This window comes from Panthera uncia, assembly GCF_023721935.1.
Source record: "Panthera uncia isolate 11264 chromosome C1 unlocalized genomic scaffold, Puncia_PCG_1.0 HiC_scaffold_3, whole genome shotgun sequence".
In the NCBI taxonomy this organism is placed as follows: Eukaryota; Metazoa; Chordata; class Mammalia; order Carnivora; family Felidae; genus Panthera; species Panthera uncia.
Window position 1 is genome coordinate 37,524,990 of NW_026057584.1, and position 11,575 is coordinate 37,536,564.

The following is an 11,575-nucleotide window of genomic DNA, read 5'->3' on the forward strand; positions in this document are numbered from 1 at the left end:
CATCTCTTTATATATCAGTTATATCTCAATAAAGCTGGGGAGGAAAGAATTCAGAGGGGGGAAAAAGGTACAGAACATTTCCCACATCCCAGAAGCCACCTCATGACCCTCCCCAGTCAATATCCTCCCACCCAGAGAAAGAATTATTCTAACGTCCATCCCCATAGATTAATTTTGCCTGTTTTTGAACTTCACATAGGTTGAAGTATACAGTATTTACTCTTTTGTGTCTGGCTTCTTTTCTCAACATAGTTTCTGAAATTCATCCATGTTGCTACATAGCAGTGAGTCTTACTTTTTTATTCTTGTGTGGCATTTTTTGAGTGTACCATGGTTTCATTCTTTTAAACCAGAAGAAATTTAGAAGTACTAGGGTACCCCAATATTGAGAATAAGAAAACAGACACAGAGCCACAAAACCACATTGTAATCCCAAAGTAAATAAGAAGCAGATTATAATTAACTACATAATTATCACAGTATATAATTATTTCTAAAATTCATACCCCCTTTCTAAAAAAGGACTTGGGACATACATATTTTTAAAGACAGTTTTGTGAAGCTGTAAACTTATGATAAAAAGATTTACTTCCACTGGTCACTTTGGTATGACAGTGAACAAGTACATTTAAAGGAAGTGGAACATACACTGTAATTAGAAAACTAACTCTAACTAGTAAATTACACTTTACTGGGTTTGAGGGAACCAATCTGAACAAGGTAAATTCTTCACGGTATTCTGCCCTAATTGTAAATGATGTAAATAATAATGATGATGATTTTCTCCTAAAGCTTATAGCCTGTTAATAAAAATCAAAACCAAAAATTACATTGAAATTATGTTTGGCTTCTTTATCTTTAAGCTTAATAGATCACTTGAAAATGTTGTAGGCTATAATTTAGATAAATGTCCAGCAGAGACTTTGATGCGACATTGTACTGTATAAAAACCAAACTGTTTAGCCAGCACGTGACCATGGGAAAATTGTCTCCTATTGCAAAATAGGAGACAAAAGAACGTCCATAAAATCAGTTTAGTTTTCGCCAGCTGGTTATTGTCAACTATTCAAGAAAATGTCAGAGAGGCCCTCCCTTAAAACTTCCTTCCCAGCAGGAATTCTTTTGACAATGACTTCTGTTTAGGATTTTCCTGTTACCATTCTTTCATTATTTTTTTAAAGCATCATTGAGGTAAAGAATTGTTTCGTGTTTATATTTTTTTGAAGTAATCTTACCTCACATTAGTTTGAATATCACACCTATATTTTCAAGAATATACATTTTTATGTTTTCTCTCCTAATGGTGTAATTAATGTGCATAAACATATAGGTCAGAAACCAAAATTTGATTTCAGGGTGAAGGTCAGTTCCCAGTGCTTTTTAGACTTAGGAAATCCACTTGTTTCTCACTGTATGATATTATTTTATCTTGTTTTTGTGTTTGTAGTTTTCATATTTACAGTTTGATTTTAATTCAGTGAAGTACAAAATTGTCTTGACCTTCCCCAAAAAACCCTATAACAATAACAACTCTCAAAGAGGAGGATGTTATTGATTCAGCCAAAACAAGTGCTGATTAATTTATATGCTTTTCTTTCAGCTTCCTAAAAGGGTTATCTAAGGATTTAGATGATTTTAGGAGACACTCAGTATTTGCCACTCTTCTTAATTGCATCCTTTTCCTCACAGGGGACCATTTGCCTAAATCTTTGGAAGGATTCTTTATCTATGAAGAAGAAGGTTCTGGAGTTCCAGGTTCCAGTAGGAAAGGAAATGATGCCATCGTAGTAGAACAATGGACTGTTATTGAGGTAAACTGCAGTTTTCTGACAGTTTAGCTTTACTTTTCTATTTAGTTTTACATGTTAAAGATCTTCATTGCCTAATACCTGCAGTATCCTTCAAACACGTTTGTGCAGAGTTCAGAATTTTATCACAAATGCGTAAACAAACTGTATAGATTTGTGAAAAGGTGATTTCCTTTACTCCATGTTCAACTCCGTGATAAGATAGTAAAATAATTACCTGTACCTAAACAGCAGTAGATTCCCAAGGATTTGGCATTATAATCCTGAATAAAGTTCCCAGGCACTGAGACTCTCTTTACACATGCCATGACAACTGGTTGAAACTGAAAAAAAACTCAGTCAATAACTACTATTTTATCTCCAAGAAACCAATGTGACTGACTTTTATTTATTTATTTATTTATTTATTTTACCTTGTGAATTGACTTTCAAAGGCAAAAATATCCAAAAGGTGTTCTCTCTCTCACCAGGCCAAATATGTACACACAGCATTGTCCTTCCTAATCAGAGATGACATTGCTGCTGATGTTGTGCACTCTGAATTCAGATGTCACCGAATGGACTGCCCTTGAGGTGTACAGACTGAATTCAGGTATATTGTGTTGTGTGTATGAGGCCCTCACTGACAGGCTGTTTCATAGACACATGTGCCTTTCTGGCCTTATAAAGGCATACAGAGAGGCATAGCTCATTTTCAAATAAACTAGAAATCCCACTGAGGGGGGAGAAAAGGATTTGGGGGGAGAGGTAAAGCTCCTAGTAAAAATCAATTCCACATGAATAAAAAGCAGGGAAACAACTCAGCATCTAAGCCCCACTCGCCTTTTACTTCCTGATCTTCACTTCCTACTCTTATCCTCACTTCCCAACCCCTGGCCCAGTGTTTCTAACCAGTATGGTCTGTAAACTACTTGGATCCACATCACTAGGGAGCTTTTCTAAATGCAGATCCCCTAGCCCCATACCTTAAAGTCTGATGCCTGAACAAGATTGAGGGAACATAAAGGAAGGCAGGCCCAAACTCTGGAGAACCAGATGGAAACCTCTCTCCACTCTGATCCCCAGTGTCTCTACTTTGGTTCAATGGTTAGAACGCAGCAAGTAGCAGAAAATGAAGCCCACGAAGACTGCAACTGATGAAACTGTACTTAATGGAGCATGAACTCCCTTTATTGTAACACCCATCACCCTTTATTGTAATCACTTGTGTTGCTGGTCATCTTGCCATTAAGGCTATGAGCTCTTATGCTTATTCATGCAGGGCTGTGAAATCAAAACGGACTATGGCCCTCTGCTACACACTCTGGCTGAGTTTGGATGGCTCCTGACAAGCGTGTTGCCTACACCTATACTGCGACATGACAGGTAATGCCAGAGTAGCCTTACAAACTCTCATTTAATTCAAAATATAGTTCATTTGTTAGATAACTCAATTCAGCAAATGCTTATTTAATGCCTACAAAAAGCATTTCACTGAACTTCTAATCTGATTTCATGGACCTTGGAGATCAGCTAATCTAATCCCCTCAAGTTATAGATGTACAAACTATAACATCTCCTCCCCAAGGGCATGCAAGCAGAGCCAGGCAGGGGCTCAAGACCCACTCCCAGCTCAGGGCAGCTCAAAATGCCTGGAGTCAAGGGGCGCCTGGGTGGTTCAGTCGGTTGAGCATCCAAACCTGGATTTCGGCTCAGGTCATGATCTCACAGTCGGTGAATTCGAGCCCCACATCAGGCTCTCTGCTGAGTGTGGAGCCTTCTTGGAGTTCTGTCTCTCCCTCCCTCTGCCCCTCCCCAGCTCGTGCTGTCTTTCTCTGAAAGTAAATAAATAAGCTTAAAAAAAAAAATGTCTAGAGTGAAGACTGAGTTGATGTAACTCTGCAAACAGAACAACTCAGGCCCCTCTGTAGACCTCTTGTCCTCCCCCTCCGCACTGTGCGCGCAAACCAAGGGAGGCAGGAGCCCAGGCAGTGCTGCCTTCACCTCTCCCCTCTGGTAAGGTGGCTGAGCTCTCCCCTGGAGCACGAACTCATTAGCTGTTTCCACTAAAATAAACTGCCTACATTAGAACCAAAGTGCCATCACTTCACAAATACCAACCTTTCCTTTTCCCCTTTAGTCAATCGTACTTTTTTTTTTAGAGACAGAACGAGAGAAACCAATTAAGTCTTCTGTGTAAAGAGCTTTGCTGTCCCCTGGACACAGAGATGTTCCCTCTACCTTCTTTGGCTTCCAGAAAATGATCGAGTGCCAACGAGGTCCTGCCTGGGCCAGTGACTACCTGCCAAGGACAGCACAGCAACACGTGGCCTTACCCTTTAGCAGCGTCAACTGCGGTTCAACACTCTTGAGTAATTGTCAGGTGTAGCTGAAGGAGGCAGCTCCTCCTTTCTCAGTCTCACCCACCCTCCTGCCTCCTCTGGTTTTCCCAGTTTTGCAACCTACCCCTGTCCAGTATCCCAACTTCCCCCCACACTGTAAAAACATTTGATTGGCATGGCTTTATATTAAAGCTGCATCTTCTTCAGGTGGGAAGAGAGACAAAGACTGATACAGAGTAAAGATACTCAAGCTTTAAAAGGAGGGGTTAGAAATAAGCAATTAATCTGCTTTTCTTCTCCGGGATCTATTGGTAACTGTACTCAAGTTGTGAATGACAACATCCTGAAGCATTAGTTCCCAACTGTTTAAATCTGTGACATAGCTGTCAGGTCACAATACAGTGGTAATTCGCAAGATTTGGTCTTTAAACGAAGCAATATGAAACACCTGGGGAGCCTATGCACCTACAAATTCTGGAGGGCTACCCCAGTGGAACAGTCAGAAGCTCTGAGGGTGAAACCATGAATCTGCACTTTCACAAGCCTCTGAAACTCGTTAACATTAGAAGAATTGTGCAGGAGGTAGTGAGAAAGGAACTCCTCTTCCCTGCCTTTCTACCCCTCATAGCCATGCCCAAGCATTGGCCTATCCCACTCCCCACTCTCCCTCAGAATAACTTGTGTATTTGGCTTTCTCATCTCTTTTTGATGGTTCTCATTGGTGTGTAATTTAGGATATCATCTGGCCCATTACAGTTAGCTCTTCCTAAGAGTACTCTTGAGTTCTGAACCTTTCGTGTTCCTTTTTCCCCAGTGAAAAATATATTCATCATTCCTCCCTCCCATTCACTCAGGGATTCTACTCTCGTGAGCCTAAATTTTTCTTGGGATGCCTGACTGGCTCCATTGGTAGAGTATGTGACTCTTAATCTCAGGGCTGCGAGTTCAAGCTCCACACTGGGCATGGAGCTTATTTAAAATTAAAATGCAAAAAAAAATAGTTTTGTCTTGAAGTATGAGTGACTGCTTGGGCACTGATTAGATAGCAAGTCTGCTGGGCTGGGTGCTGAGCCAGAAAACACAAGCTGAAGCTCCTTCAGCATCTCCTGCTTCTGGTTGGTTTAGGATTGAGGACAGGATTGAGACCAAGTATAATGTGAAGGGGGAGGGTTGTGGAAACCGGAGCCACACTTGACTGGACCACCTTGTCCTGCATATCAGACTGTATGAAGTCACAGGCTTCCCTGGTGAGGAGAGGGCTCACTGGAACAAGGAGTAGCTGTACATTGTCTTTGAAGCAGAGATAACACCACTGCCTCTCCACTGTTCTAGATTCTCCTGTACCCCTGTTCCCCTTGAGGTGCTGTGGGGTCACAGTAGGCCTTTCACACCCTCCTTGTGAAGGCTTATCTTCATGTGTAATTAAAATAGCAAAAGGGCTAGTTGCTGGACTGCTCATAAAGCGACTGTTTCGAACAGCAAAAAAAATGGACACAGTATAGATGTCTGTCACTAGGAATGGTGTGTGTTAAGGCTAAAAAGCTACATAGCAAATTCTAGTGAATGATTAGCTCTGGGACTACGGGTAGGAGACAGGGAAAGCGGGCGTTTCTGCTTTGTCTTTATACATTTTCTGCTATTTGACTTTCTACAAGGAATATTCTGTGATTAAAAAAAAAAAACTAATTTTAAAGAGTAAAAAAATCAATTACTAAAAAGATGTGACAGCTGTATCTGCCATGAAGGAGCCTGTGTCTGGTTAAGCTTAAATTTAGTATATAACCAGGCTTGCACTTGGGTTATGGCAGGTCAAACTTACATACCTGAGCACGTATAGGTTGTACAGCAGCGTTAAAAAGAGGAGTAAAGACTGTCAAAGTTAGACGGAATCTTCACCTGAGTGAAGTTTAAAATGAGTTTAAAAAGCAGCATCACCATTTAGCAGGTCTCCATTTAGAATCTGCTGTTTACCCTGGATGGGAGATAGTACAGGGGCACCTGGGTGGCTCTGTCAGTTAAGTGTCTGACTCTTGATTTCAGCTCAGGTCATGATCTTACAATTCATGGGGTCAAGCCCCATGTCCAGCTCTGTGCTGCCCATGTCCGACTCTGTGCTGCCCATGTCTGGCTCTGTGCTGGCAGTATGGAGCCTGCGTGGGATTTGCTCTCTCCCTCTGTCTCTGCCCCACCTGGTTGATTTGGGACTGAAGACAGGATTGAGACCAAAGGTGGTAAAGAAGAGGTCTCGAGTATGTGTGTGCACATGCACACTCCCTCTCTAAAAATAAATAAATAGATAAATAAATGAAAATAGTAGAAAAATACTTTTTAGCAGTAATCACCCGTTCGCAACAAGGCACACTAGAACAAACAGTGTCTACTGTTCTTTTGTATTCAGGAATATTGTGCAATATTGATGTTTATTTTAATCCTTTACGTCTTGTAACTTGTGTTCTTCCAAGTGCCTGCAAGGTAGATGCTATAGGCTGAAAGTCAAGGTTCATTGTTACTATCCGGTAACAAAGATTGTTGATAAAACCGGTTTATCCTCTGCCTTCTTGTTCTTGTCCAAATGTGCTATCTCTGTCAGTCACATGCTTGTCTTAGCTGCTGTAGTACACACAAAGATAGTACTCACTGTCAGTCATGTCATCTTTAAATATAAAGAAAAATACCATTTAAATACAAAAAAAAAAAAAAAGAAGATACCACATACAATTCATCTTGGTCCAAGTGGAGGATAGAGCCTAAAAATTTTTAGTCTAGAAGAAGAGTCTGGGATGTGAACCAAACTATTCTATAGGAACTAATCCTTTAGCAGAACCAAAATCCTGAAGTTGAAACCAGTTATGCAAGCGTGATCACTCAGCCTGTCATAAATCAGGATATTTCAGAAAATGTAAATATTGTGATTCACTATATACTAAATCAGCACTGATGATTACAAGTCAGTAAAGGAGCAGAAATAAATAACATCACTATAAAGATACATAAGCTTACACATATACTCATACCCAGAAAAACAAATAACTGTCATGACCTTTCTTTTGGGGCCCACATGTCTGAAAACATGAGTTAGAACCATTGTCAGTGAAAACTTTCTTCCTTAAATATTTTCATCTTGTACACAATCATGTCTTTGGCAATTTCAACTTTTCCCCACTCTTCTATCACCTAAACCATAACTTGAGTGGTCTGTAGATAAGGTATTTTCCCTTCATTTCTTTCATTACTCAAATATGTCATTGGATGACATAAAAATATTTTCCCAATGTGTCCTTACACTGAGGTTGTTGCTTCATCATCCTAGGCAATATCACACCACCAAGGTTGAAAGCCACATTGCCATGGAAACATGATAATGTGGTAATCAGATAACACTACATTATTCCAGGATTATTGCTGTCAGCTGTGAAAACTTGCCAGAATCCCTTCTTAATCGTTATCACTATGTAATTATACAAATGGGCCCAATCCTTTTCTTTTCAAGAAATCAACATGAAAATTGACATTAAACAATTCAGGGAAAATCTGGTAGGGGATCAAATTAGCTGAACTAGCAGCTAATATTGCTGCCCTTAAAATAATCACCAGAATAAAATGGAAGGGGAGCCAAAGTTCCCTCTGTTTGGCTCCCTCAAACCAACAAGGTCATCCCCCTCTCCCTGAATAATCATCTGGAAAGGGATGGGGGAAGGGGGCATCTTAACAGGAACCCACGGTAATTCTGATGTGCTTTCAGAAAAACACTGAAGTATAATCTTGCAGAGGGACCATGAAAGCATTTTAGAATACAATATAGAAGAAAGATATACACCTTCATCTATATCTCAGAAGACAGAATTGAAAAGCAGGGGTTTGGGGGTACAATGAATCATGTTATACTGTTCTGAGAATATAAAAACATCTGATCCTTAAGAACAAGATCTGAATAACAAAAAGAGAAAATTGTCTTCTCACTGTGATGCTGGCAGTCCTGCTCCCTCTTCCATTTTCTGCAGCCCTTGCAGAAAAGGCTCCACAGCCTTGTGGTCACCACAGCACAGAAGCATAAGTCTGTGCAGTCACTTGAGACACTTTCGTGTACCAATGATTTCCTCTCAATCCTCAAGTGGCAGCCAAAGCAGAGCTGCATATTTATACACAGTCAGGGAAAGGCTAGGGTTTCGTGTTTAGTTCATTTTAATGTGCTTCTCTTCCCTTCCTAATTTAAATTCTGTAGAAACAGTATGGTGTAATTCCTAGTTACGCTCATAGTAATCTTGCAGTGAGCAGCATTTTGATAAGGCCACTTTTTAAACAAGTTTATTTCTTTATTTTCAGAGACAGAGATAGAGCACGCATAAGCGGGAGGGAGGGGCAGAGAGACAGAGGGAGAGAGAATCCGAGCAGGCTCTACACTATCAGCACAGAGTCCAAGGCAGGGATGAAATCAAGAGTTGGACCCTTAACCGACTGTGCCCCAAGGCCACATTTTTCAAAATAGTCAATTTGTCTATTGTAGATACTTCCAGTTATCACTTCCTCATCTGAACTTCAATTTTTGACATTTTGTCAGGCAGGGGGGTTGGGAGAAGCTAAACTGTGGGAGTGCTCTTTTTAGTTTTTAATACACTCATATTAATACCTGAAAAACAAATCAGGGTCATAAGCCAAAGGAACTGTCACCAAGCACATAGTTATAAAGGTGCATGCAAAAATTAATTTTATAACTTTGCTTTCAAAATGAATTATATTTTATATCTTAAAAGCAAGAATTTACTCATTTATTTTTGAGTTGCAACATTAAACATGGCAATTAATTAATTAATTAGATGATACAAAACTGATCAGAAAATACAAATTAACCTAACAATTCTGTTTCCTCTAGTCTAACTCTACAATCATAAATGAAAGCTCTTTATAAAAGTTTTTTTTTAAGTTTATTTATTTATTTTAAGAGAGTGGGTGCATGAGTGGGGGGGTGGGGAGGGGCAGAGAAAGGGAGAGAGAGAATCCCAATCAGGCTCCATGCTGTCAGCACAGAGCCCGATGCGGGACTTGGTCTCGAGATCTGAAACCATGACCTTAACCGAAATCAAGAGTCAGATGCTTAACCAACTGAACCACCCTGGCACCCCAAGAGTATTTTTATCCCACAAATGACTAAACAGCTACAGATAAGCCACTCATTTAGAACCATTTCAGTTGTATTCAAACTGAATCACATTTTTGCATTTTATTTGAAAATGTTCTTTCAGTTCAACTCAACTATCTATTGAGTGCCTGATATGTACAAGGCAATATTTTACTCACTCTAGGGGCTGACTCTGGCTTCCAGGAAGGAACTCATAGTCGGCTTGGAGACGCAACACCATTACAAATAACTAATGCAGAACAGCTCATGACAAGTCCTGCAGTGGAGGTCTAGAGCATGTATTCTCAATAGGGGTGATACTGCCCGAAGGGGGTGAAAATTAGTTATAAGGGGAGGTAAAAAAAATCTTAAATACTACAGTGGTTTGTGGCCCTCCAAAAGGTCACGGTACATAAACACAAACACAGCATATCTTTAGGATTAAAATTTAATAGGATTGGGGGGAATTTGGGGAGAAATATCTAAAAAGTCTTTTTTGGGGAAGCAATAATGAAGAGTTGAGTATAAAGCAGGTGAATATGCTAGGGGACTTCATTGAAGGAGGAGGGCAGGTCTGCGAAAGCTGTGTGTCTGAGGGGGAACTTTAGGAAAGAACAGATCTTCTGAAAGCAGTTTTAGAGAGAATACTCCCTGTGGCAAATAGGACTATTTACTATTCCGTTTCATCTCATGTAGCAGCACTAGTCTGTTGGAAGTGGCTGCCTGGAACACTATAAAACCAAGGATTCTGAGACTAGAACGAGGCTCAGCAAAAAAGAATGCAGTGGTCAATCAATTAGTGATGCCTGCTATGTGCGTAGAAGGTAGAAAGTTGAAGTACGGGTACCACAAATTATTTCCTTTCTCTGGAAATCTTAAGCAAAAACACAGGAAAATGCAAGATATATTCCAGGGAAAGTTAGTACAGGTGAATGAATTCCTAAAGACCTCTTCTAATCAAACCCAAAGAATTCAAGACTGATTTTTACCAAAGAATAAATGTGAAAGGGGAGGGATCATTTTTATCATGTGTAAATCTACAACCATTCTCCTTCATGTCACCATTACCTGTACTCATAAAACAATTTTTCTTAAATATACAAGTATAAAGTGCACAAAACACAAATGGGTATAATTGTAAACACTTGTGTAGTTTCTACTGGACAAGAAACAATATCGGAACGTTGAAAGCCCTCCACGTATTTCCCCATCACATCTACTCCCTTCACTCAGAGTAACATCCCAACTTTTAGGATAATCACTTCCTTGCTTTGCCCAAGAGTTTTATCACTCTTGCATGTGTATCTAAACTGTATACAGTTCAGTTTTGCCTATTTTTGAATTTTACACAAATGGAATTTTATGTTTGGCTCCAATGGTTGATTATGACAAGCAGCGCTATCCTGAACATGAGCAGGGATCCTAGTGGACACGGGCATGAGTTTCTTAAGCGAATAGATCTGGAAGTGGTGTTGCTGGGTCATAGGGCATTTCTTTAGCTTTATTAGATAAATGCCAGACTCTTTCCAACTAGAATGCTGCAGTTTACACTCCTAACAGCAGAATATGAAGTTCCCATTGCTCCAACAAAAAATATTGTCAGATTTTTAAATTTTGCCATCCTAGTGCGTATACACTATCATGTCGGTGTGGTTTTAATTTGTATTTACCTACTTACTACTGAGATTGAGCACATTTTCATATGTTTATTGGCCATTTGGATGTTTCTTTTGTAAAGCACCTATTTAAATCTTTTGCCCAATGTTGTCCTTATAAATAACTTCCTGCAAAAATAACCTAAAAGCTTAAATACCACTAAAGATGTTATCAAACTGTGATAGAACTGCTTTTTAATTTTGTTTTTGTTGCTTGCTTGTTTTAAGTAGTGCTGTTCATTCTTAACTGAATTCATGGGGAGATGTTTTTTTTAATGTTTATTTATCTTGAAAGAGAGCACAAGTGGGAGAGGGGCAGAGAGAGAGGGAGAGAGAGAATCCCAAGCAGGCTCCACGCTGTGAGCACAGACCCCGACATGGGGTTCAATCTCACAAACCGTGAGATCATGACCTGAACCAAAATCAAGAGTCCGACATTTAACTAACTGAGCCAGCCAGGTGCCTCCAAAGGGGGAATTTTTTAAGGAAAAGCTTTCAATGATCCATCTTATATGTGGTGCTTAAATGCCGAGAGTCAAGAACTTGCCCTCTCTCTCCTTCTCTCACCATATGAACACCGGGACCTGTGTGGTCTGTTTAAATAATCTAATTGGCCCAGAAGAAAATGAACACTTGTTTTTATTTTCTTCACTATTCTCCACTACAACCCCTGCA

General features: G+C 39.9%; 1 protein-coding gene across 1 annotated transcript in view; it reads left to right on the top strand.

Moving 5' to 3' along the window:
* The window catches only part of RFTN2 (raftlin family member 2), a 77,746-nt gene that overhangs the window by 47,096 nt on the left and 19,075 nt on the right, over positions 1-11,575 (top strand). The window contains exons 8-9 of the mRNA XM_049615207.1: positions 1,690-1,811; positions 3,070-3,173. Of these exons, the coding sequence (XP_049471164.1) occupies positions 1,690-1,811; positions 3,070-3,173 (226 nt within the window). The remainder of the gene's footprint in view (positions 1-1,689; positions 1,812-3,069; positions 3,174-11,575) is intronic.